The sequence below is a fragment of the Lonchura striata genome, chromosome 1, assembly GCF_050655825.1.
Source record: "Lonchura striata isolate lonStrDom1 chromosome 1, ASM5065582v1, whole genome shotgun sequence".
Classification (NCBI taxonomy): domain Eukaryota; kingdom Metazoa; phylum Chordata; class Aves; order Passeriformes; family Estrildidae; genus Lonchura; species Lonchura striata.
Window position 1 is genome coordinate 101,022,217 of NC_140703.1, and position 27,901 is coordinate 101,050,117.

Genomic DNA, 27,901 nt, shown 5'->3' on the forward strand with positions numbered 1-27,901 from the left:
ACCCTCCCATTCATTTTGCACCACACCATGCATGTGTGGTATTGCCTGACATTGCTGTGAAAGTCCTGTCAACACTCCTCATGCTTCTCCATATGTTAAAACCACTCCTGCTCTAAGTTCAATCTTCCTTAAACAATACAGCAACTAAAAGAATGCTTTACCATCCAAGAACTGAAGTGTTCTAAGTATGGAAGTTTGTTTATATAAAAAAATAAAAGTAAATTACAAGCTGTTAAGAAGAAAATTTATTTGATCAAAGGAAGGAAACCCAAACAGAACACTGAATTTTTGACAAAACCCACCAAAAACAAGAGTGACAACAAATGACTGTTAATAATCCTTTTCTCTCTCCTGTCTCACTGAAGTTTTTCAGATTAATCACACCAGAAGTAAGTCTTGGAAACTGGGGGCTTTTTTAATTTCAGTGTTCAATTTACCTTCATCTGTGAAAGAGGTGGAACTGACATGGAAATTCCGCTTTGAAAAAACAGTAACTACTATGGAAAGCAAAGATACTCCAAATTGCAGTGCAGACTTGTTTTGTTGCAGGTGGCTGCTGAGTGTATTACAAACTACACATGCTACAGAGAAACTCTGGACACTCAGTCAGCATGAACTGAAGTTAAAATTTTAATTGTAACCCTCCTTTTTTGCCAGGAAGGCAGCTGAGTATGTCACTATGAAACCAGCAGACGATTCCTTTGGCCTGGCATGGAAATGCTGCAATGTTACAAACTACTGCCCTTCAATACACAATAGTATTTATCAGCAGAGCTTCACAGAGAGTCCTCTTAAACATTTAGGGTACCATTTTCTAAGGAGCCACAGGTTTTAAGGGGCCAGTTCAGCCTCTCTTACACAAACCACAGTGTGCCTCACTTGGTGTGGGGCAAGCAAAACTGGCCCAAAGTTGAGTGACAACAGAACCAAAACAGCTAGTGCAGATGGATGAGCACACACAGAGGCACATCTCTGTGCAGATGGATGAGAACACATCTACTTGCTTATGTTTAAATTTTGTGCATGTCCTATGCACTTGGCCATTGGAAACCTGCACCTAAAACAGACATACCCCACAGGGCTACCTGGCTTCCACAGCTCCGTATACATTGGTCAGATATAGTCTATTGCTCTACTAAGCCTTCTTTAAAGCTTTGAGCCCATTGCTGCTTTTTATTAGAATGGCAAAAATCACTGTAGGCACTGGCTCCAAGAGCACTGTGTCCTCTTATATTTCTCTTCTGCTAAACGGATCTCTAACAGACAAGACCACATCAGGCTTCTGCCTGATCCTCCCACCCCTTCATTAAAACATTTTTCAATATAATGTTGCTTTAGAGTCAAACTTCTGCCAGACAAGTATCAGTCTGGAAGAAAAACTTCCTGCTTTATTATAAACCTTTGAAAAAGAATTCCAATGTCTGGGCTATGGTAATTTGATAAGTTGTATCTTGGCCAGTGGGCTCCTGATTCTCAAAAAAATCCAAGATTAGCAGACATAACACTTTAAGCTATGCTCTGTGAAACAAGATCCTAATACTTCTATACTACTATGTTAAATATGTCAAATTCCTAAACAGGAAGAGCAGACAATTCGTGAAGTCTTTTTCTTCCCTGCATTGCTTTAAGTTTTACCAGTTCACTGGGTATGGATGTTATGTTTCTTGTGCATGTGATCAAGGCAAGCGGGTATCAAATGAGTGAATTTTTGACAGGTTTAGTATTACTGTCCCTCTTATTACTACTTGACAACTGTATGTGGGTTGAATGGACTGAAAACATCACTGACAGACACAGTAAAATAAAAAAAGGCCAAAGAAATAGATGCTGTCCTTGTCAGACTGTCCCTCAAGGCCCAAAACCAATCCTTGCAGTTTGTTCTTTCAGCAGCCCAACCTGAGGCACCTGACCCTGTAGCACTGTGCCACGTCAGAGCACAGTCCAGGTACTCACAGGTTAAGGGGAATAATGGGCCAGAATTTGGGCTGCTTTTTGTCACAGTTCCTATCAAAGGTAAGCTGCAGGGCAGCCTCCATGGCCTGGATTTTGGCAGCTTCAGCACCATATAGTTTCTTCATTTCTGCCATGCGCCTCTCCCCAGGTCTTTCTGTGGGCGGCTCCACAGAACGCTCCACCCTCCTGTGCAGGTCTTGATCAGCCTCCACATATGGGTCCTCAGCTTCCAGCTGCTGCTGCCTCCCTAGACAAATAAACCATAAAAAATGTAAATTACTGGGCTATCAACCAATCATGTTTTATTTTAACTTTTTAAAATATTACCTATTCATATTTTTGCCAGGTCTAAAAGGAATAAAATCCATATGTTCTACGGTGCAGTGACATTAATTTTGCATAAAGAAATTCCTACTAAATATCATGATAAATCCAGGCTGGAATAAATGAGGAGAAATGAAGATCCTGGAACTGAATCCTAAAACTGTAGGAAACCTCTGTAACAGTACTACTAAGCAAAAATCAGCATTGCTCCATTTCTCCTGAAAACACACATAATCCTGAAAAAAACTCAAACAACAAAACAACAGAAACCCAAAACACAATGCCCCTCTCCCTCCCAAGAAAACTGCAACAACCCAACCAAAAAATCCCAAACCACTCCCCATACCAAAAAATCCCAAATAAAAAGGAGAGTTGTTTCCAAAATAATGACTTAGCAACTCAGAAAGGAAACAATGCACAGGACAATGCAACTTTAGCTGAATGATAGCCAAGAGAAAATGTAATCAGTTACTACTCTGTGAAAATGAACAAATGTGTCTGTCATGCCTGCCATTAAGTGCATTCAATGAAACACAGCTGTAAGCATCATATTTAGATAAACTGTCCAAACTCAGCCATTTCTCAAGAGCAGCAAAGTTCAAAGCTGGCAGCCTTACTCTATTGCTTTGAAAACAAACAAAACAGCACCAATATAAAGGCATGCATCAGGTCTTTTAAAGAGGATTGAAAACAATTCAAGAGGCAAAACATTTGGACCAATCAGTCAATAAAAATGCTCTGTGGTAAGCCTGACTGGAAGCAGGAACTTGGTTGTGCACGCCCAAATTTACCTCTGCTTCCTGGGTACTACTCTGATGAAAGAAACAATGCTGTGTGCAGTTAAAGTATCAAAGTGCTACACAAAACTCCCCTCTTATGGGGAAATTTCTACAAGAGAGAGAAAATCACCCAGCAGCTGAACTCCTCAATAACAAATGACCATCCTAAAACTATGTAACAGGCATAAATGACCACTGCTGACAGCAGTATGGCTTTTTTAAACACCAAAAAGGACAGTGTCCACAGGTCAGGATGCATTGGTCACACACAAGATGTGCTTCTCAGTGTTTGGTGCCATCTACTTCTCTCTTTCAGCCTAATGCAGAGATTTAGCTTCCACAACACACATGACATCTGCAACCCCTAACCCAAAGTTAAATATTCTGACATTTGTGTGTCAAACATCTGCAGTTTATTTTTACACTGGAAAGTACTGTACTGAGCAGCCAACTGACTGTCAGCCTTCCTAAAGGAATTATCCCCTGAATGGCATTCACAGAAAACAGATATTTTAAACTATATGATCAGAAACTTCAATTTTGGGATCTGTTTGTCTGACAGACACAGAAATCTATTGTTCTGTCATTTGAAATACCATTTGTGTTGGTCACAGAAGGACTTGAGGAGTTATTAGCAATCTATTCCAGAAAGCCATTTCTGTGATTCTGCTTTAAGGGCACACCCCTGCATTAGGCTGCACTGCCAGAATTCACAAGGAAATATACATTAGAGTCCATATGTGTTTTTGGAAGAGTCAGATTTATGTGGTGTTGGGCCATTTTAACCAGAAGGTCTGAATTAAAGAAACTAACATTGCATAGAGAGGGCTTAGCACTTCAAGGGCAAGGTATAGCACCCAGGCTATACCTTGCACCCCACTGAAACCAACTTCCTGGGACACCAGGCTGCCCACAACTACACAACACAGTTTAAGCACAAACTTCATGCAAATTACGCTGAATAGTTTTAGACAGATAAAACCAAACAAGAACTATGCTGGCAAACCAGTGTCTCCCACTGCAGATTACACAGTAAAACTGGCAAAGTAATGAATTGTACCCTTATTTGTTAACTCTCTTGGAACACTAGATAATTCCTTGTACTTCTGTATTGCCCATGGAAATTTTTAATTCTTTAGTTCCATAGCTGTATGCTAGAGACAGCTGCTTCCTCGCTTGTTTGCTGTAGAATGCTGTCTGATAGCTCACTGCACACACTGATCCTCAAGAAAAAAAAATTCTCTGGAGATAGATAATGAATTCTTCTGTTTGGAAATTAAATGGATCTCTAGCAGAAGCCTCATGATGGATGAGTGGATTACAGTTTAGTGTGCATCAATCTCCATTTCTCAACATAGAGTAGTTCATAAATCTGTAGATCCTAATTGTAACAATCAAAATTATAATACCAATTAAAACTCTGTTCACAGAATTACCTGATGTATGTCTGGAGTGTTTTACTTTACACTAATCAGATATCATGCCTGTAACTTTCTAACTTTACTTCTGCTATTCCATAGCTACTGGTTAAAAAAAATCCCAGAGTGATTATATTACAGAGTTTTAGACACATAAATCAGGTCTACAATCCAGGCAGAGGCTCAGGTCAGAAATGTGTTATAGGGACCCACAGTTTTTTGCACAAAAGGCTGAATTTAAGCACATAAAATGACAGCTGTTGCTGGTAATACCACAGCAGTTGTATGGAATACACTGCAGTTTCAAATCAGTAACTGTGCAGACATACCACTGTAACCAACTCGAGTCATAGACAGAATCATAGAATGGCTTGGGCTAGAAGGGACCTTAAAGATCATCCTATTCAATCCCCCATCCATAGGGAGGGACAGTGTCCACCAGTTCAGTTGCTCAGAGCCCCATCCAGCCTGGCTTTGAACACTGCCAGGAATGGGACACCCACAGCTTCTCTGGGCAACCTGTTCCAGTGTTTCACCACCCTCACAGTAGGCAGCATTATTTGCTTTTACAGACTATCAAGGAAAGAAGCCATAAAACTAAATGGGCATGTAAACTTCTGCTTTTCCAAAAACAGTACTTCCAAAAATAGACATAAGGAATAGATAACTGAGAAAGTGCTGTTCTGTTGAGATGGATATTAAACTTTCTTTGGTGGGGCATGGGCTGGGAAGCAGAAATGCTGTCATTTCCAGAAGTCTGGATTCTATCAATTACCTCAGAGTTTAGTTTAAAAACAATACAAAGCAGTACAACTTGAGCTAAATGTGCAACTACCTCTTCATCAAAAAGCTGACAACTAGAATCTGATAACGGAAATACAAACAAAATTATAAGCTGCCTATATATAACCACAAGCCTACAGAGACAACCAGAATTTCTCTGAAGCAAGTAATACATACTCATCCACGGAGCAGATAACATGGTTTATCAAAATACTAATTCTCAGTCTGCAGCAATGAAGTCCCCAGCTCACTTTCAGATCAGTTTCACATTTCAAATTCTCAAGTCATTGGGCTGCCAAGTTATAAAAGTAAAACAAGTAATTTTTACACAATTCTAAGCAGTTCCTCCTTCTACTTCACAGAGACTAAAATAAACATGCTTTCTTTTACTGCATTCATTTTCATCTACTGGCAAGTTTCCCCCAATCAAGGAACAGTATTTTGCAAACGTTCACAAGGCAGGCAGGCAGCTGCAGTGGTGGTTGGTTCCCGCACAAAGGAAAAGCATTGCTGACGTTTTTCCAGTTGGTCAGTTCCATTTCTTTTCAAAGGTGCTCTTTCTCTCTCTTGAAGCTCTTTTCAAAATTAACTTATTTCTACCAAGTCCAGCTCTGCTGGGAAGTCATTGTTACCTGGCCAAAACTAGCTGGGGCATCTTTTTCCAAACACAGTAAATAGAATTCTTTAACCATGAAGAAAAGAAGTCCTGATCTGTCATGCACCTCGTGTCCTGGGTTACCCAAAAGATTACTGTATTCCACATCTACCTATGCCCAGAATGGGAAGTGTCTCTTTAAGATGACAGATCCGGAAATGGCACCCTGGGGCCAGCAGGTGCTGGCTGTTTTGAAGTCAGGGTTGTGCAGGCAGAGATCTCTCTTGCCCGTGGCTCTTGCTCTTTGCCTTTGTTCTTGCAGGCAGAGAGCTGAGGCAGCACCAGTGAAGGCTCCCCTCTGGTTTTCTTCTGGGTTCTTTTTTACGAGGCAGGAAGGTGTTCAGCCATGTCCAGGAGAGCAGGGCTCCTTCACACATAAAGTGACTTCGGAAGACAAACGTCATGACTCCAAATGTCCACACCTTCCTTCTTCTTCCCCCACCCTTTATATACTGAGCATGGTGTCAGATGGTCTGGAATATCCCTTTGTTAAACTGGGTCACATCTCCTGGCTGTGTCTCCTCCCAATCTTCCATGCATCACCAAGGTCCTCATGAGCATGGCAGCAGGAAAAGCAGAAAAGCCTTGGCTCTTTGTAAGCCCTGCTTACAAAACATTTCTACATTACTAACCCTGTGTGGAGTGTAGTTTGAAAACACAGCCCCATATCAGTCACTGTGAAGGAACTAACTCTACCCTAGCCAAAACCAGCACATCTACCTAACACATGCTACATTCCTGGGCCGTCGTTAGTAATTCTAGGCCTTATGAAACAAAGTTCAGATTACTGTTTCTCCCTTCACCACTTTGCCCACTTTTTATGAATGACTTTTAATCTAGTGTGTACTAGCTGAAAAGAAAGTGAACAAATACAGACAACTACTTCCATGCTCAGGAACTGCCAAAAGAGGAGACAGGAACCATTATTAGTATTAGCCATTCACTGCATTTGGGCCTTCATATGCACGCAAATGACCTCTTAATTATTTTCAGCACGACTATGACCTAAGACATAAACTATTTCCCCCCCCCCGAGGCTCTTAGAAACTCAGATGCCTTGTTTTTCCTATTTTATAAAAAGGAAAATGTCTCACACTTTTTCTAAGTTTGATCCACTTTATATTTCTTTCTTTGTAATATCCTTTGAGAAGCTTAAGTAGTAATAATAATAATAAAAAAAAAATCCTGTCCAGAACTTATCCTCTTCTTATTAAAAAAAACCCCAAAAAACAGCAAAACAAACCAAGGAAAAGAAAACTTCAAAACCAAAACCCAAATAAATTCCCTTATTTAGAAAGAACTCTCCATGGAGAAACTTTGCAACATTAAAAGGAGATATATAATTACCCTCCCTACTTCTGTGTCAGATTTTTAATGAAAGATTCATACCCAGCATTGTGTGGTTTTTTTTGTACCATTTTTAGTTCTTGGTATTTATACACCCAACCCTCAGCTCACTGCAGCCAGTGATAATATTCCATCTGACAACATTTATTATACAGACATTCTTCCCCACAGGTCTGTAGGTGCCCACACTCAGCAGCCTGCCATGTGCTGCCCCACACAATGGTAGGTATGGTAAAAGACCAAGGGCTTGCTCCTCCCAAATGTCAAATGCAATTACTGACTTTCAGTTGCTTGCTTAGTCAGCATATTATTTTTCAAGGAAATACTGCACTTCCTCCAGTCTTGATGTGTTTCTAATTTTCCATTATTTCAGACTGTGTGTTCACATATTTGTCTGCATATTTCAAACATGAATTATTTTCTGGTACTGCTGCATGCGCTCACTTAGTGAGCTTTTCATCTTAAATGCTACCTGAGCAGATCTTGAGCAGCCCACACTAACACTTAAAACCACTACCCATTTCTACTGATTAAAAACTCTTAGTTCTCTCTTTGAATGCCACTTCCCACGAGCCTATCTGCTGTGTTAAGTGTTCTGCCCACACAGGCTTCTCCATGCAAAATGCTAGCTTCTTGATCTTCCTGGAAAAGCTAAAATACCTTCACCATAAACCTACATAAGAGGTGTTTTTTTCATGTGATAGAATCAGACCATTTTATTGTGCCCATATTTGCATGAACTGGGCATAACATGGGGAAAATCAAAATCTTTGCCTTAAGGAATTCCACCAAAACATGGATTTAAATCAGGATTTGTACACAGGATATTCAAGGAGTTTAATTTCTGCAGAGCTCTGGATTTCCACAGGGCTGTAATCTCAAGTACTGCTCTTTATCAAGTGCAAAGTTTTGCAGAACAAGTTTCCATCAGTGGGAGTCTACAAGATACAAACAATTGTGACTTACCCCCACATCTGTAAAGATAAAATATTCTTGGTTGCTAAAACCAGCGTGGGTCCTGCTTGCTGGAAGGTTACTATGGAACACTAAGTAATTTACTGAAATTGTGGAAACATACTGAAAGAGAATAATGATTTTAGAGCAGAATTAACAGCCTTGTCCTAGCTGTAAACTGGCTTGGGGAAAATACACTTCTTTTAAAACTTTTTAAATTTAAAACTTTGTGCTTCAAAAGATGTAACAAAGGGATTACCCATGACACCACATAACTTTCCCCTTCCCATTTTTAGCAGAAGTCTGATCTCCAATGACAGCTAGGCCCTATCTTACTATGCGAGCAGTCTCATCTAGATAGAAAAATTAAATATTGACTGGAAAACACTAATTTAGAATAAAAATTACTTTCGTTGTGAGTAATTGCCTGCAATGTTAAGCTTTCAGTTACTAGTCATGACAATCATGAAAGAGAACAACCAAAAATCCCGAGGATATTAAAAACTGCAAATATCTACACTGACAAAGTTTCCATCTGCTAGTTGAGGAGAAAATGAGTTAAAAGAAATGGACTATTTCATCGCATTTATCTACAAGAAATGCAATATTCTCAAGAAAAAAGAAAATGCTCCCTTACAGGCTTTGAAGTAAGAGCAGATGTGATTCCTTGGCAAGCTTGTGGCAACCCAAAACCATAGTTTCATGGATATTTTTCCTTCCTGAGCTGCAAAAGCAGCTTATGCAATTTCTGGTCTTCTCCCTTAGCCGTATTCTCCAGCCCCCAGGTCCCTCATGCTACAACTGTCTAAGGGGCAACACAAAGAATCCTACAAAAAACAAAAAACCCTCCCAAAAAACCCAAAATTTCAGCACATTATATTTAGTTCTAGTACAGTTCAGTGCCCTGGAAACACCAGACCAGGAGTAAATGTCTAGGAAGAATTTCTCAGCCTGGCTTTGGCACCAAGATGTGTTCACTGAAGCACAACTGAAACCCATTGCTAAGAGCACAAAATAATCTCAGGTAAGAGAGTGCACTGCCTCAGACACAGTTGCAACAGGCTGTCTAAACAGACAGCAAACACATTTTGCACATCTGACATACTCCAATACCTTATTTCACTGTAATCCAATTTTTCTATACAGTTTGAAGAGGACAGCTCTTTAGAAACAGGGCAAAACTACTTACCAAGACAGCAAATGGAGAAAAATTACCTTTGAAATAAAAATGAATGGAAACCAAGGAAGTAAGATTAGAACTAAGGTGTTCCACTTTCAGGTTTGGTACTTAATGGTATGTGTCACTCTCAAGTTATTAACAACATGCCTCACTGTAAATCTGTGAAATTTATCTAACACTTTAAAGAATTAACTATCTCACATTATTTTGTTATTTGGAACTCGCACTAAGTTATAAGCAACTGGCACAAAGTTATACAGCTAACTGGACAATAAAGAAGCTGATTTATGTTTTAGAAATATTAGTAAAAACCAAGGATTGTTCTGTGTTCTCCAAAAAAAACTGTCAAGGATCCTAAACAGAAAAAATATAAGCCTTCATGTCCATGTTTACATTAGCACCAGGCTACACTGGTGACTGCCCAGCTAAACATGAAATCACCTTTATTTTCTTCCATTACCTTCCACAGTGAAACCCCTAAAACGGAATATTTTTAGTCCAACCAGAAAATCCACTGAAACAATTAAACCCCATGAATATGAAACAATCAACAAGTCAATGGAACCTCAAGTGAAAGCCTGCTCTAGAATTTGATTGCTCTAAATGTAATTCATCATCAGGGATTTGCTGATGAAGAGGAGCAAACTCAGAGGTGAGCCCTGCGCAGTCAGGGGTCTGCAGCACACCAGAGGCACCAAGGTGTCTGCACCCTGGTGCCATCTGACACAAACTGATAGCAAGTTGCTGAACGACCACTGCTAAGAAATTAGAACAGGATCAGGCACTGGCAGCTGCCTCCAGTAAGGATCAAGCCTACTTCAATAAGATTAAATACAGACCAGCTGACTCTGCATTCCCATCCCCCAAACCAACTCCAATCTGTCACTGATGACAACAATGCTGACACCAGACAAAGACAACACTGCTAGAGTAAACAGAAGGATTACTTAAATCTATATATAACTGTGTCTTCACATACATTTATGGCACAATCTGAGGAGATTGAACAAGGAAATGTTAAAATTTAAAAGTGCTACTTTAAAACTAAACCAGAACAGACTGGAAACATGAATTTCACAATAGTTTTTTTATGTATGCCCTGAATAGAAATTAAACACATGCTCTTGGAAGAACATGTTTCACAATGCACTGAGCCGCTAGACAGCTAAATAATACTGAGTTCGGTGCTTTCAGGAAAAAAAGGAGGAAGTAGCCTGTGTCAGTCTTCTAGATCAAACTCACACATTTGAACTTCACAATGAAATTTCTTTCTTGACTCCAGATACACTACAGTGCTAATTCAAGTTTGGCTTATTGCTTGATATGAGAGAGCTTCTTTATCAAAAACACTTAAAAAACATTTTGAAGACCAACCTGCAGCCATGTTGCCGATTTTCTGGGAGGAAGTATAGTCAAGCTATGAATTGACCTTTCAGTTAACTGGCAGGTCCAAAATTCAGTATTACCACAGACATGCAGAATTAAGTAACAAGGTCTAATCCATAGAAAATTAATTTCAGCAAGTAAATATGCATTTCCTCCTTGCTGCTAGTAAACTATGTGTGCTGCCTGATCAAGCATTTGGAAAGAGACATCTAGAAAAAGGGTCAAACTAAAGGAACTGGTGAAACATCACAATTACCTCTGACCCTCTGAATTTCTCATTGCTCACTTCAGCACTCTAGTAAATTAAATGAAATATACTTGAACCCATGAGGGTAACTGCTATGCCCACTATTAAAAACACAACAAAAAACATTGGGGACATATGCCAGAAGAAACCTGCAGATGTGCATCCATTGAACTTTCCATAAAATGGCAATGTTTGACTTCAAAAGTAGTTCCAGAATTTGCTGCTGGAGCACAAATCTGAGCACTCTTTTTTAAGAGAGACAGCTGGCATCCCACTTGTCAGAAAGTTAAGTTGTACTTCTTAGCACTTGGAAATTTCCTGTCTCCTCTCTGTCACTTCAGCAGGATAATTCCTACATGAAGTTTTTCAGTGACCTGATGAAGACTTTACACAAAGAGATCCACCAGACTAAAAGCCCATCTGACAGCTGCTCAGGACAGAGGTCAGCACCTAATGCCAAAGGAAGGATGCAAAAGGAGAGAATGGAAATGTCTACATGTCACCAGCATCACCTAGTGAGAAACAGAAAAATGCAGATGCTTCTCCAAAGCCAGCCAGCTGCTCTGCAATCTACCACCTCAACACCTCCTCCATCAGCACGATGCACATGATGCAATCTTCACAGTCGGGACACTGCTACATTTACCAGTGGCCAAAAATCCCAAGGAAATGACAATTGATGAATTTTAGAGTGATTCTGCCAATGCTCTGTTCAGCAACCACATCACGAACTGCAGACCTTCTAGAAATCATGGTATTCTGCAAGGCTCATACAAAGTGAGAAGAGCAGCATTAGTTTCAGCATTTGAACAGCCACAGAAAAATTGAGGCCCAGCATGCTCTTTGGAGACCTACATTCCTTGGCAAAGTTTCTACAACTTCTGTGAATACAGAGCTGACTTTTAGAGCAACAATCACTTCAGCAACTAAATTAAACTCAGGAGATTCTTATCCAGCTAAATGTGAACAGTAACACTCAATGGTGTAACACCCATGTTATTTATATCAGTAAAAATATCAATTTAGTATTTAGCTGTCATTTTTTTACTTTACCTCCATGATTTCAGTGTACTAGAGCAGTGATCTGACAAATTCAGACATATATCCTTGAAAATATTGTAGGAAATTTCAACAGCCACATCAACAGCTTTGGGTACTTTGAAGACAAATTGTAAAAATTGTAATATAGATGAACAGCTGTATTGCTCTGTACTAGGTACTTTATAGGGTTACAGCACAAGTGTTTCTCAGTATGTTGCTGTATCAACCTTCTCTATTTCTCTGAGCAACAGGGAAGTGCTATCACCCCTGTACTAAAGGTCTAAATTAGCAGGAAGTGGACACAAACTCCTAGAGCAGGAGGTATTCTAGATTTTTTTTGAATGAACTTCACAGCAGATGACATCACATGGTGGCATAGGTGCTCAACCCTGTCACTAGAAAAGACAAGAAGGACAATGCTCCCTTGTATCCTTAAGGGTTTAAGATGCATCATCCTTTGGGTATAAATGACTAGCTTCTTTCTTCCTGGAAGGCATATGTGGAAGACAAAGACTATAATTTGCAATATTTATTTCTGAATTCTACCTATGTTGAAAGCTTTTGTGGATCTAGTCACAAATGGCACACCCAAGGCTGTGATGGAAGTCTGTACAGACCATGGGTGGCCTAACAAACTCTGCCTGCCCCCTCACTTGATTTTTAGCATCCAAGGAAATGAGTTTTGAAAAGACTGAGGCAGATGGAAATGTCTGAACCGTCAGTTTCTGCCATGCCAGCACCCACATTTCCCTAATGACAAAGGAACTCCATCTGGATGCTTCTGATAAAATTGAGGCACAGTGAGAAATGCTGAAAAGCAAATGGTGCCTCTGAAGTCTTGGCATTAACAACACCCCATTAAAATTATCTGGGGTAAATTACCTGTCTCCAAGCAAATATGTCTATGTAAGGGATTTGCTTTATAACACAGGGACCTAAAATCTGTTACACTCGAACTGTTTTGCTGCCATGCTCTGTTGCAGCTTCTGAGCAGATTTTGTACATCCTGAGTGTAGAAAGAAGACATCATCGTTACGTCCATTTCTACCTTCCTCTCTGGCATTTGCTTTTCACTATTACATCAGCGCTGAACACCCTGAAACTTTAAACATTCTTTCTACAACAAAAACTCCACCAGTAGATACCAAAATAGCTTGTGTTAGAAAACACTTCACAGTCCACAATTATCACTGTCCACTTACAAGGTTAAAAGTATCACACTAAAGGCAGATGAATTCAGATTTATCATCAGAGAACTGAGACACAGCTCTTCCCTTAGATCATTTAGAGATCCAGGAATGCTGCACATGGCACCCAGATGGAAGCAGTAATCAAGGAATTTTAGGGAAAAGGGAAAAGTGCATAAACTGTGAAGACAGACTGCCCAAGCTGAGTGATTATCACAGAGATGCTTTTATGCCACTTTTTCCTAGAGCTGTGTTTGTCAGCATGGCCTCACCTGCTCTTTTCCACAGCAGCTGCAGCTGCTTTAAAAGCCTTCCCTGCAAGGACAAAGAATGAAAGAGGAGACTAGAGGAGCCTCTCAGAGCAGCTGCAGATGCTAATGGAATAACCAAGCAGGCAAACCTGCCTTCAAAAAATTACCAGCACCAGTTCCGAGTGTAAGTAGCTGTCTGCATCTTCCGACACCAAACTGTTCCCATATGAAGCAATCTCCTGTAACAGCATTCTGAAAGGAATTTTTACTCTTAAAACAAGACTGGAGAAGGATTCCTTGTTGCACACATGGCCTCAGCCCTGGGGCCCACCTGTCAGTTTTTCACCCAAACTTTGCAGAGCCCAAGTAAGTCACAACAATACCTTCAATCCTTGGAAACGTCAACGAGACAAGACAGGCACTGACACTCTGTGTGATCTAAAACTGAATTACCACATTGTATTCTCTCTGTAAACAGAAAGTTCCAGTGGCTGATCCATCAGAGCAAGTGACTGACTGGTTTCCAAGGGATCCTTCTGCAACCAGTAACTACCAAAAACAGGTACCAAATGGATTTCAGATGCTGAGGGACAAAGCTGCTGAAAGGAACAATGACCTGTCTCTCCTGTTTCTATTCCTGTATCCTCAGGACAAGTCCAGTCAGAAGGAATTTTACTTCATTACTGATTTACCAGCGCAGCAACAATACAAGATTACCAGACTTCATGACTCTTACTGAGTCATGAATAACTTAGGGATCATAGCTTCCTGGGAGAAAGAGTAGATCAAATTCTGTATTTATTTAGCAAAGATGTTGTCAATAAGTTACATTTCGGTCACAGAGATGACATCTAAGTTAACTGTTAAGCAAAAGGTCTATAAAGAACACTTAGATCACATTGTTCATGATTCTAGCATTCGAGGCTTTTGCTTTCTTCCTGCTGAGGTCCTCAAAACCCCTTATAAAGATAAATAAACTGAACTTTTCAACAAGCCCCCTAGTGTATGTACTGTGCCACTACAGTAAGAGGAATACATCAGGCAGACAAATGAAGGATGACAACTTCAAATACAGGTTTCTGAAGTTTAATACATATGCTAATACTAAGACAGCATTCTTCATTTCCATCAAATTTAAGAGGAAGTAGAGGCGTTCATCATCTTGGCATTCCTCTTAAAGCAACATCTTCACTACAGTCACACTGAACCACACAAGCTTCTTTTCCCACACTCTCAGCTATTAACCTGCTGTAACTCAAATACCAGTACTACACAGCATGCTTAGAAAAAACTACTACCAGTACAGCCACTGGCAGATAGGAAACTAGCATTCCAGGTCCCAGCTCCCCAGCTGTCCAGGCTGCACCCATGGGAGCCTGGTCCACAGAAGCCCCAGGTGCCACCTGAAGCCTGTGGCATCCCTTAGCAGAAAACAAGAAACCTGGCCTTGCTCTTGTGTACCTTCAGTGGTTGCCAACACTGTCAACAGACTCGGCCTGTGGCACATACACATAGGAAAGACTTTATATATAATTTCTAGGTATATGTATTAACTCCTCTGCAACTCTCCAAAGCATACAGCTTAGTTTCCTCAGCAGTACCTTGAGCTTTCCAATGTCTCTCTTCCCTTATTTCTGGCAGCAGCAAGCCATAGGTTCAAAGACCAAAGATACACATTCTCCTAAGCTCAAATTCTGTCTTTACCATAGGACCCAAGGGCATTTTCTTTACAAATTTTAGAAATTGATATGCTTTGTATAAAGATAACCTTGTCTTCCATGAAACAGATCTAAAACTGTGCCCAAGTCTTGCTCTTCAGACTCCCTAATTTTGGCAGCAGAGATTAGTTTCCAATATTAAAGCAGTGAAAGCTGTGGCACTTTTCCTTGTTCCTCTAGTAAGGAGACATTTTCTCAATTATTGGCTTCCGGTACCAAATAGCACAGCTTCTATGCTGGACACAGTGTGTGCACTTGAGAAGATTCTGCTGCTACACAACAAAAGGTTCAATCACCAGCTTCAGAGATGTGGTACAAAACAAGTAACTTTCACATTTCTTCTTCAGTTCACAAAATAACATGCTTCAAAAGCATCTCTCAAGCACCCACACATATTGCAGAGAGCACTCTTACTTCACAGGCATTTCTCAGAAGCTTTAGCATCTCAGCTTCTACAGACTGTAGCTAAAGTTCATGCCAAACAAGGCTTTTTGGTTTGTCAAAAAGTTTGTCAACAAAGGCTGCTAAAGGAAGGGAAGTTGAGCAGATATTTTTAAGTTCACCATCCACACTGCTTGGACAGTTTAGGGTAAGGAAGAAGAAAAAGAAATGGTGGGGAGCCTGTAGTTCCAAGAATTTGAGCAAGAGTCTTATGAAGAAAAAGGCAGATAAAATCCAGGGAAAAGCATTTACCAAAAATGAAGGAAAGAAGGAAAACACAGTGGTAAAAACCCTGAATCAAAGTCTGTTTTCCAAGAGGCGTGCAAGCCTTAAACAAAATCAAAAGCTTCCTGGATCTGGTACTGTTCAAGCAAGTTAAAAAACATGGAAAATTCCATTACTTCCTCTTCACAGAAGAGGCAGTGGCAACTATCATCTTTCAGAGAAAAAGAAACCTGAGGGGAAAAGCCCACAGATTGCAGTTTTGAAACAAACATCTTCATTCACCATTTCCGTTCATTTCTATAAAAAATATTATCCATCTAGAATAAAAAAAAATTAAGTCGAGACCTTATTTTTGGGAAAAGCTGGAGGCTATGTGTGGGCAATAGAAACAGAGGCTTTGATGGAAAAAATAGTCAGAGCATTAACAAATGATAGACTATTATCCTTCGATAATGAACTTACATGATGGTACTTTCCCTTGCTTTTCTTTGTTTTTAAATAAAGGATTCTGTCTGTGTCCTGTTAACTACTACAGAACAGTTCTCAACATACTTGCAATGCTTTACTCACTCAATTTTAGCAGTTTTTCTCTTCTATGCAAAAGGAAACAAAGAAAAATTGTATAAGGACAAACTACATGTTTCAAAGGCTAAATTTAAAAGTGTAATAAATATGTGCAATTAGACAATTTACAGAACTGTTAGGGTTGTGAATCTTCCTTTCTTGATTTTTACCCTTTTAAATTCTTGCAAATGTAAAAAGGCAACTTACTGCATTCTATCCTTTACATCTAGGATGTAAATCTGCTGGAGAATCTGCTACCACACTTAGGTCTGACAGGTATGGTAACCCAGGAAAACAACTTCCTGTTTTTCAACTGCCAAAGGGAAAATTTAAATGCAACTATAAACATTCCCAAGATGCATAGTATGCTTGTATCACCAGCTAAATGAAGTCCCAGAATGACAGACTAGCCTGACAAGAAAACCTTCTAAAAAGAGAATCACAATATAATTACAATTGCATATGAAGAAACAAATGAAGAGGAATTAAAACTGTCTGTAAGGGTTTTAACCAAATGCCATTTATCTAAAACACCAGATAAGTTCATAGTGTATTAGTATGTCTCAGTTCATACAGCCTCAACCAAACTTTACTTGTAATTACTTCTGGGCATTCCAGGCACATGTAATTGACTACAAAACATTACAAAAATACAAAAACTAGTAAGAAACTGATGTGACTTCAAAGACAAAAAAAAAATTGTTTTAAAAGAGGTTGGTTATGAACTGTATCACTGCAGAACTGTTAAATCATGCCGCAAGTTTGCCAGTTTTGAAGCTGCAAGTCAGCCCATCACTGCAAATGCCCACTTAGAAAACAAAAGTTTGTGGCAGCTACAAAGAAATGGAATAAATCTAAAGTTTTCGTCTTTGGCTAGCCTGACACATCTTTCTTATCTGTGGTGCTTTTCTCTTTGCAATTAGCATTAAGGCTTATATGTTACCATCTAGGCTCAAATGCCTTTCACAGGGCCACAAAATCATAGAATCATTAAGGTTGGAAAAGACTTCCAAGACAGAGCCACCTCATTCCCACTTACCTCAGGCCCATTGAAGTCTTTCACAGTTAAAGTTTGCAAGATCTTATCCTCTGATGTCTACGATTATTTATGTCCAGAAAACTCTAGATCAGGCTTTTTAATTGTAGAGTCTGACATCAGGTAGGATTCCTTTTAATCCATTTGATTATCCTTCTACATGGCTATGAGACATCTGTGGATTAGGTGTGGGAACCAGCTATATCTCACATGAAAAATCAAGACTCACCACACGTGTTCAAAATAGATGCATTAATGCTGTGTAGTATTTCCTAAGTTTGGACAGGTAGAAAAACACCAAACCAGTGGAGGTCATACTTCACAAAGATTGTGAAATATGTCAAATTCCCATTCCTATTTGCCCCATTGATGCTCTGTTCCCTTGCGACTCCCACCACATTCAGTTGCCCATAAGCGTGTATCTACCTCTTGCCAACTCTGCTTTTAGAAGAGTAAGCTGTGTGTCTTCTCCCAAGTGAATATCAAGGTGCAGGGGTCAGAGGCTGTGAATTCCACCCGGGGCCCATAACTGATGCCAGAGGAAGAATATACGAGACACAGCCTTCACCTTAATGTCCCCTAACGACTGGCTTTTATTTTAACTGATCGTCAAGGTCCCTATTGGTATTCTACTGTGGCACACCCAAACAATCTAATTCACTTTAAATGCTACTTAAAACTCTTGCCTCACTCTTACAAATGTCTTTCTCTGAAATGGAGGTGTAAATTTCAGGCATTACTGAGGTTTATGCTACCCAAGTTTCTCTATAAATCTGCTCATATGGACGTGCAGTTTGGGATTAAAAGGAAAAGTCATTAAAGAGAAAATACTCAAGTAACTGAGTGTATCTTTTGAGGATGCATTATCTCAATCTTCTCAAGCATCAATACAGAATGCCAAGTGTTAAACAGTATGAAAGATATAACATGATATAGCATCATTAGGGATCACAGCTTAATGAACCTCTAAATTGAATTTTGTTCATAAACAGCAATCAGGAAAATTAATAAAACTACCTCTTAAAGCAGAGTACTACTGCCTTTCATACCAGCTCATTTCCAAACCATTAGAGAAACAATGATTTTTCCCTCCTCCTGCTGCTTATGTTTTTACTTTTGAGAAACTTTAACAGAATAAAAAATTTCTTCTATTTTCCTTTTCCTTCACCATGCAAGAAAAAAATATTTCCAAGCAAGATCATACTGTGTTTTTAACTGCTCACAAAATTAGCATTTAGAAAGCAACATTCACCCTAGATTTCTATGTAACTTTTAAATTTCACTTATTTATATAAATTATTATAAATTTCACTTTCACAAGTCAAGTACTTACTTACTTTTTCATGCTTTGAGGACTTGCAGATGCTTACTCAGCACTATCCTCACTTTACCAGGAAAGGTACTAAAGAAAATGAGGCACGCAGTTTCTGAGCCTGCTTGAATTAGCATGAAGATCTACAATAGCGCCACTGAAGCACATGGAGTTACACTCATCCAGAACTAGGTTACCACACAACACAGAGCAGAGACTAAATCATCCCAAAAGGCTCTGAGTACTGCTGTGGTGGAAGGAACAAAAGTAAAATCTGTATTCTGAGTCATGAACTTCTTCCCCATTCACCTGCTCATCATATTTTTAGCAAGCACAGCCAGTGAGGGGTCTGGAAGAGACTAAATAGCTACACCAAGGTCATACAGGGTATCTGCAACACAGAACATCTTTAAGACCTGATTTCCCAACTTCCAGGATACCACCTTTATTCACTCACATACCTTTAAATACCACTAATCATATTAGTCAAAATAAATCCAAACCAAAATGTTCTGCACTCCCAGAAGTAGCCCAGTGTCTTAAAGCACCAAGTAGTTCATTAAAGGAACATTTCAACAGAGAACACCAAGCTGATTCTGCAGAAGCATAATGAGAAAGGGATTCATATCAGGCACTTCCACAGAACTCCTTAACTCACTTTCCTCTGCTAACTGGATCAACTGTGCATCACATTGATGAGAAGTCTGAAGTTAAGCTGAGTTATCAGCTCACCCTCTGATAGCTGCTGATCAAGAGCTTAAAATACTTTTTCTTTCCCTTTCAATCATGGCCTTTATTATACATTTTTAGAATGTTTTCGCTTTCAGAGAAGCAGAAAAAGCTCTATTAAACATTCATTACCTGCATTATTTACTGGAGTCATGTGAGAAAAGTTATTTTTATTATTCTGCTTTCTTAAAACAGGTAACAAATTTTTCTGCAACATCTGTATAGGTGTAAAGTGTCAATAAAGCACAGAATAATCCTTTACTCTTTTAAGAATTTCACAGAAACAAAGATGGCCAATACCTCTGAGGATCAAGACCTGAGAAAAATCTTAAGACTTACATTTTCTATCAAAGGACTTGGGACCAGATCAAGATGCTCAACAAAGAGAAACTTGTGACAGAGTACAGAATGAAGAGGATGCAGGGGGAGGAGAAAAGGGCAATGAAATTTTACTGTCAGGTTAGCCAAAGAATAACAAACAAAATGGTTGCTCCATGTTAGAAAATACATTGAGGCTTACTCTAGGACTCAGTGATGTATTCAAGCATTTCCTGTGGGTTCCCCTCTAAGACATACAGCACATTAACTACATTTAACCCTAACAATTCTGGAGCTTTTTTCCTCAGCACTGATGATTAATACTGTCTTCTAGACAAAAGTGTTATTCTCCTCTTTGCAGTCATAATTTTTTTTGTCTCTCTCACCAAAAACTTTCAAACATTTTCTGAAACTTATTTCTAATGAGTGGTACTTAAGCACACCCCACACCCATCAGTTCTGCCTATTTCAGTCAGCTGGCTTGTTCACTTGCAGTACCTATTTCTGTGAATTCTTACAAAACCTGTAAATGTTGAAGCCATCCAGCACTCAATGTTATGGCCACCAAATACCACAAAACACAGAACAAGCATGGACTTACGCAGCTCTTCTCGGTGCCTCTCTGTCTCTGCAAAAAACTGGCGAAGCTCCTCTGTGATCTCCATGTTACTCAAGTCATATTCTATTTCTCCTTCAGACTCAGAGTCTTCCCCCATTTCAGAGTCCCTTTCAACATCCTCTTCCATTTCGGAGTCCTCATCAGCATCCTCCCTCTCCTGGTAGGCACCTGTGTACTGCTGAGCTCCCCCGTGATGTGGAACTCTGACATCTGGTCTATAGCTGGAAAAATAGTTTTGGGTATGTGGGAGATCACTCCCATCCCAATCTGAGTAGTGGCTGCTTGGAGAGGCTGCAGCAGGATGCCATGGATGCCAAGGCATGCGATAAAAGGACTCCATGGCTTTCCTGTAGGCTTTCTGGTGCCTGCGCATCCAGTGCATGGCTAAGTCATAGTGCCTCCAGTACCTGGCGTACACCTTCTGAGAGTACCATGGCTCGGTGTCCTCCTGCGGCCAGAACACACGGGGAGAGGGAAAGAACACAAAAGAATCAACCACACACCACAGCACTAATGCTTCCCCAAGAAAGAAGGTATAAAGAGAGAGAGAAATGAAGAGCAATTGAGGGGAGAAACTAAATGCAAGCACAATACTGTCTTTTAATCTTTAGTCATCCTTTAGTTATGATGGAACACGGAGATTTGAAAAACAACATATATGAGCACAGTGCACTTGTACCACACCTAATTACTTCTACAAGAGACTCTTTTGGCATCAACACAACCACCACTGAAGAACTATAAACAGAGAAGTTGTAGCATCCAGAAGGTACATGTCCAGAAGTTGTAGTGTCCAGAAGGCACACTTTTCCAAGTACTCATGCTATTACAGTAGAAATCAGGTTTTTTAGGAAATATACTGGGTGGATATAATCCACAATTCCTTAGACACTCATATGAGTTGTAAGAACTGAGTAATTCCAAGGTGTAGATATTACAACCTACACCTGATTTCCAAATCCACAGACAGAAAACACAAGAGATTAAGATTCCTCTGCATTAAACAAATGCATTCATTTTATTCAGTAATGTATTTCCTCCAGTAATGTATTTCCTCCGTCTGCCTGCCAAAATTTCTCAGAAAAGGTCAAACAGCAATTCAGACAAGTTAATATATCCACCATGGCCACAATCTGTACAATACAAGACTGTATTTAGCAAAATGCAAGCTGCCAGCAAATCTCCTTTTTGTATCCATCACCAACTAAAACATGACAAGAGGCAATAAAGTGCCACTGATAAAGTACAGAGAAAAACAGTTCTATAGAAAGAAACATAGTGTAACACACCTTCTCCTGTCTTCCAGCTAATCTTAGTTCTCCTTAAAGAAGTTTTGTGCTGTTTAGATTCCACTGCAACTACAAAGCCCCACAGTCCCTGCAGCCTTAAACTCCCTTAATAAAAGCCATTTCATCTCTACCCTCATCCAACTCTCAAAAAGCAGGATAACAGAGGATCTTAAAAAAACAAAGCCATAAAATAGACCAGAGCCTAGAACAAATAAATTAAATAGCAAATATTTTCTCCCTTTCCCTCATGTCTTAATTTTCATACAAAATACTTTATCTGGAGTAAAACAGAATGCCTCTACTTTAAATAGGAAAATTTAAATTAAGTCATGTCCTGGCAAACATTCAAAACTATGGCAAAACTAGCTGACGTTTTCAGAGATGGTAACATTTACAGTTCTTTATTAAGGTGTTTTCTTTCTTTTTTTTTTTTTTTCCTTTTAAGGACATACAGGACAAAAATCTTTAAGACTGTTTTCTTGAGCTGCCCTGGCACCATTTTGTCCCCTTAAAATAATGATTCTGTAAGGAAAAGAAATCTAAAGGCAAAACAGAAAATTCAAACCTAAAAAATATTTTCCATTTAACACTATCCAGAGAGGGTAATTTAGTCTACTTACATTTGTTTTCACTTTCTGGTTCTCAGACAATAGAGAACAATAGAACCAGTGAGCTTGGACTAATAATTGCAACTCTCACGCTGCCTTTCTTTCTGGAAAATTGAGCCCATTATTCCATAAGAAATCAATGCTGTATCTTTTTTAGGCCATTGTTAAGTGGTCTCAGAAACAAAACATCTTCAGCTAATAGAGTACACAAAGAAAAACACAACAAACTTGCATTCCTTAAGGTATCCCTGATCAAAAACTGCAGCCTATTTGCGAAGGCTGTGTAGCTCAACTATGTGATTTAAAAGAGAGACAATTTATCTTTCCTGAAAGCAAAGAATTAATGGAGATAAAACTTCACTGTTATTCTCCTCTAGGTCTAACACTGCACTGCTACAAGACCATGCATTTGGCGTTCCCAAAAAGCATCATTCCCAAGACGAGTGGGTAGGAGGAAAGCATCTGCCTTCCATATGGAATTTCTTCATCCTTAATCATCCCACTACCTAATAGCTAGGATGAACAATGCTTTATTTACTGTTTCCCTTTGCTTAAGAATGTCACAATGGCTCCTCATCCTTCAGCAGACAGATGAGAATGTCCTATTATCAAACCTGATACATTAACAAGTTAGTTTTAAAACATTTTGACTATTCTTTAAATATTAAAATACTTTAAAATCCAGTTTTGAAAGACCATGAAGCTTGACAAAAGCAGGTATCTCCTACATTCTATATATCTGAAAAAAAGACAAGATATTCCTTCAAAGCTCAAAAATTATCTCCAGTTCTTACAAAATGTTTCAAAAAAGGAACTTGATGACTTTACTGAAAGCTCTGGAATCAAGTTGGTTGATTTGTCTGGCTGACTAGCTCCACTTGTTAATTTAGGGAAAAGGAAGACAAAAAGCCAGTTCATGCAGACAGAACTCTGATGCTGGTGCTTGTCCAACTACTTTTTGTGAGGGTTTTTTTGTTGAAAGCGACCCTTGAAAACCACTCTTACATTTGAATTTTAAAAATACATCTGTTAAAAAAGAAATTACAGAATGTTTTACATTTGGGCGGAAAAGGGAAAAGAACACTTTTGGTCTCACTTAATTCTGTGTCTGTGCTTTTTCAGCTGTGGAATAAATGGAAATAAGAGATTTCCTCAAGGAAACAAAAGCTATAAATCTAAGGCAAATGATCAGAGTCCTCTGTTATTCTCCTGTTATTTCTCTGGAGTCTTCCCAGGAGTAGACAAATCACTCATTGTTATAATCTGAATTCTATTTTCAAAGCAATTTATTGACTTTTACATCTAATTTTTACATGTCTGCACTCACAGTTCAATGAAAGTGTTTATATGCATTTTATATATAAAATGTGACTAAGCTGTTCCATGGAAACCTGTGAAGATCTCTTACCATCTCTTGTGGAGTTTGTTCTGGTGATGATCAAGGTGAACTAGAAAATAAAAGAGTAGCTTTTTAATTCATAAAAATATATGTATTAAGGTGATCACAGGCACAGAATATATTTTTTGTTATATCTGAGTATCATGACCTACATCTGTTAAGCATCCCTTTTCTGTTGGGACAAGTTGAAGTCTCTTACTGATAGATTTTGATTAGCAGCAGTAAAAATCCCATTCCTTACAATTCCCCACTACAGTAAGAAAGTTAAAAGAGAGACTTCTACAAAATGCAGCCTGAAATGCTGGAACTGAACATTTCTCCCATTGCTCTTCTCTTTCTTCATACTTCCCCAACCTTTATTCTCCAAATTAATGCCAAACAAAAACTATAAACTTAAAGGAAACAAATTGTTCTCACTTTTTAGCTATGTCTGCACAGGAATTTGTATTAAATAAGCAATTGCCATAAAATGTTTAAACCCATCTCAATTCCACTCATGCAGTGAGGTTTAACCTGGGGTGCACTTTTGACCACATACAGTCCCTTTTTTCTCTTTGCCTCTGTTTTTTTTAATCCTCTCCAGCACCTGATCCTGCCTCCCATGAAGAAAACACAGGTCAGTTCAAGTTGCAACCACAATTTTTAAATGTGAGGAAAAGGCATAAGGAAGAGGGGCAATTGGACAGGAAAAGTAAAAAAAAATGAAAAAATGGTTGTGGGGGTACAAAGGGAGAACAAGACCTCTAGAGTCACCATGCAGGATTTATAATTACCAACATATCCAAGGTGGCTTACCAGTATATCATACTGAGAAATATTCTTAATCTCCCTTTACCTGACAATTATTTTATTACACTAATAGGTTAGCTGCTTCTTTCACATATTTCTCCTGATATTTTCAGCCTCAGCCTGAACTTTATTTTAGGTGCCAGTGAAATGTAACAGAAATAGAGTACAGTAAACTACCTATTGCTACTCTTAAGATATGGTCAAATTCCCAGAAAGAGTGGAATATAGCCAAGACAGCCCTTAAGACTGCTGTAGATTCATACCAGGATAAAGCCAGGGTTTTTCAAAATGCATATCAATACAGTACAGTTGTGTTCTGCCTCCTATTTAACAACACTCATTAAAGAGCAACTTTTTGTCACTTAAGAGAAGCCATACTGCGTGAAAGGAGAATGGAATGGTCAACGAAAATGCAAATCATGCAGCAGCTACAAAAGCAAATTACTGTCCTTTTGGATGTGTCCAAAGCCCACAGTAAGCTCAAAGCCATAAACCCCAGGTAACACCATAACCCTGTGTCTGCAAGAAACTCTACATACAGGAGCAGCCCCACTGCAGTTGATGAACAACTCATGCCAACAAAGGCTGCAGATTCAGGCATTAGGCAACTAAAGCATGTGCGTCACTGGATTCTTTCCTGCCCACTTGGAGGAAGCAGTAATTGGTAAAGTCTGATACTTTATTATTAACACACAACATGTATGTACACTTTCTGAAAGGAAGGAAGGGGAAAAACCCTGAAAAAACCATCCAACTATGTTAGTTTACGAAATCTGAAAAACCTGTTTTGCCAAACACAGAAACTTTAATTATTTTCATAAATTATTTATGAAACATTAGACCACAAATATAAAGCAGAGCATAAAAATGCTGCAAGAGAGAAAACTAAATTAAAAAGTGAGTTTGTTTTATTTTCAGTTGAATTACTCTTCCAAAACAAACTACATCAAATATGGAACAGGACAAGCAGCAGAAAAATAAATGTAATAGTTCTGTAATTTATACTTTAAAAAATGGAGTATGTAACCAATTGAATAAAAAATTGAATAAAAAATGTAACCAATTGAATATATGAAACTCACAAGCAAATGTACAATATAAAATGGGAAAGAGACTTGTTTGCTTATACTGATCATTAATTATGGACATTTTTTCTACTTTCTTTTCCCAGTTTTAAAATATTTCTCCACTGATAATGAACCAGGGATGTACTCCCTTTCATCAAAACATGTCTGTCCCCCTTACCAGCTTGAGGCAGGTGAGCATTAGAGAAAAATAAATAAATCCCATCAAAACAATGACAGCATTTAATTCCCCTGGAGTGAACGGAAGTGGAGACAATGTCTGACATACCTCAATGCACTGGGGTTTATAACTTGGTAAGTAAATCCCACTCTGGGACTAGTGGTGTGTTGGACAGTGTGACACCGTGGAGGAAACAGGGACAACTTTAAGCCGAGTGCGAGATCAGTGGGGGTTCCACTATTCACAATATCCATCAACATAAGAGTAACTAACCTATTACATCATATTATGGTAAAAACATCATATGTTATTAACAGAAGGTGGAACTTCAATAAATTCAGCAGGTTTCAACAAGACACATTTATACAAAGCTTTCATGAAAAAGCCAACTACATTTGAATTGGAAATGTCCCTTAGAACAGACCAGCCCCTCTGTCCACTGCTGCTTTTGTCCCTGCTGTGAAAAGTGTCTTCAGTGAGGCCAGAGATGCCCTAACTCAGTATCCAGTTTCTGGCAATGGTTAGTAGCAGATACTCAGTAAAATGTGACACTAACATATTCATAGAGGAATTACTTTTCCAGGTACATTCCTCCTGATTTCAGCAAGTGGTAGATCAGGCACCTTTTTTTTTTTTTTTTTTTTTTTAATCTCCAAAACTGGTTTTGGCATTTAAAGCCAAAGCCCCCATGAATAACAGGTGTTTCCAATAAATCCCCTGGCAGTAAGTTTCACAGTTTGAGAGATTAAACATAATTTTGTGCTGTAAATTTTGAATTCACCCTAGTACACACTAGCTAAAAAAACACAAAAATAACAACATCAATAACATGCATCCTCCCATGAACACTATCTCATTTTATACTTTTGATGCTTACTCTGATGCAGAATTACCACCAGAAGAGGGAAATGTCTGAAAAGTGGGCTGACATTCTGTGCTTCAGATTAATGCTGAGCACTGCTGTGACGTTAACTTTAATACCGAAGTGCCCTAGTTACAGTCACATAGAAACACAAGCCTGTGATTGCTGGGACAGCTGGCAGCAAAAGTTATTTCTCTTCAAAAGAAGGGGTTAAAATTACCGACACTATACCCTGCATTCTGTTTTGCAAATGGCTGTAAATACAATACTTGCCCAGCACATGAAGACCCACCTATCACTATGATGTTCACATCAGTGTCCTTACAACAACAGCAGCAACTCCTGTGAACGGAAGGGAAACAAATTAGCATAATGTAAAATAATATTCTCAAACTTTAGCATATGCATTACGGATCCTTTGGCCCTATCAGAAGCCGAGGCAGTGTAATCAACTGTGGCTCCCCAGAAGAGGTTCTTTATTCTCTGAGCTTCAGCACGTAAACCCAAAAGCTATTTCGTCCAAAAATCAGAGGGAAGAAATAACGTGCTGAAAGCTGTACAATTATCAGTAGCCCAGTTTGCTTATGTTTCATATATATCAGGTCAGTTTAGTCATAAACAAGGAACAGGATGGAACTTCTCCAGTACAGCTTTTGAAGGCGTTAAGTGATTTGCTGGTCTCACAGATCTCGTGCCCAGCCTCCGGCGAGTGACGGCAAGGCTCGCAGCAGCGATGAGCAGCCCCGGCCTCTGCTCCCAGGGTCACAATGACATCCCGGGGCTGGCCGGAGCCCGGGCCGTGTGCCCGGCTGCCCCCGGGCCCAGCGCAGAGCGCCGCTCACGCCGCCTCAGGCCGGGGCCGATGGCCTGCGGACAAACGCACAGCCCCGCGCCCGAACCGTACCACGAGCACCGCCCGGCGCCACAACCACCGCCCGCGGCCCCGCCAGGCGCCCGGGCTCCCACTCCTCCCGCCTGAGCCCTTCGCTTTCCCGCTCCCGCCGCCGTTCCGCCCCGGCTGCCATCTCCCTCAGCCCGTGCCCTCCCCGGGCGGGAGGCCGCAGCCGGCGCGGGGGCACCGCCGTCGCCGCACCCACCCGGGCAGCGCGGGGCTCGGGCGGGCACGGGGAGCCGGGCACGCGGAGCCGGGCACGGGGAGCCGGGCGCAGCCGCCTCCGGCGCTCCCTCGCCGCGTTCCGGCGGGCCCAGCGCGGCCTCCGCCGCCGCTTCCGCCGGCGCTGC

General features: G+C 39.8%; 1 protein-coding gene across 2 annotated transcripts; it reads right to left on the reverse strand.

Annotated features, from left to right (window-relative positions):
- Window positions 1-230: 230 nt before the first annotated feature.
- On the reverse strand, window positions 231-27,857 carry GEMIN8 (gem nuclear organelle associated protein 8). Of its 2 annotated transcripts, none has more exons than XM_021535570.3 (5): window positions 27,757-27,857; window positions 26,952-27,001; window positions 23,773-23,812; window positions 20,450-20,915; window positions 231-2,200 (listed from the first exon to the last, which is right to left on the reverse strand). In XM_021535570.3, the coding sequence occupies exons 3-5, from the start codon at window positions 23,773-23,775 to the stop codon at window positions 1,950-1,952; spliced, it is 720 nt and encodes a 239-aa protein (XP_021391245.2). In that variant the 5' UTR covers window positions 23,776-23,812; window positions 26,952-27,001; window positions 27,757-27,857; the 3' UTR covers window positions 231-1,949. The 2 variants fall into 2 exon arrangements, with proteins under 2 accessions (XP_021391245.2, XP_085440997.1); XM_085584871.1 differs by having other exon boundaries at window positions 27,695-27,857.
- Between the last annotated feature and the right edge of the window lie 44 nt (window positions 27,858-27,901).

Coding starts and splice junctions, on each gene's coding strand:
- GEMIN8 (XM_021535570.3), bottom strand. Junction 2,201..20,449: donor GAGGCACCGAGAAGAGCTGC/GTAAGTCCATGC, acceptor TTATTTGTCTAG/GGAGGCAGCAGCAGCTGGAA.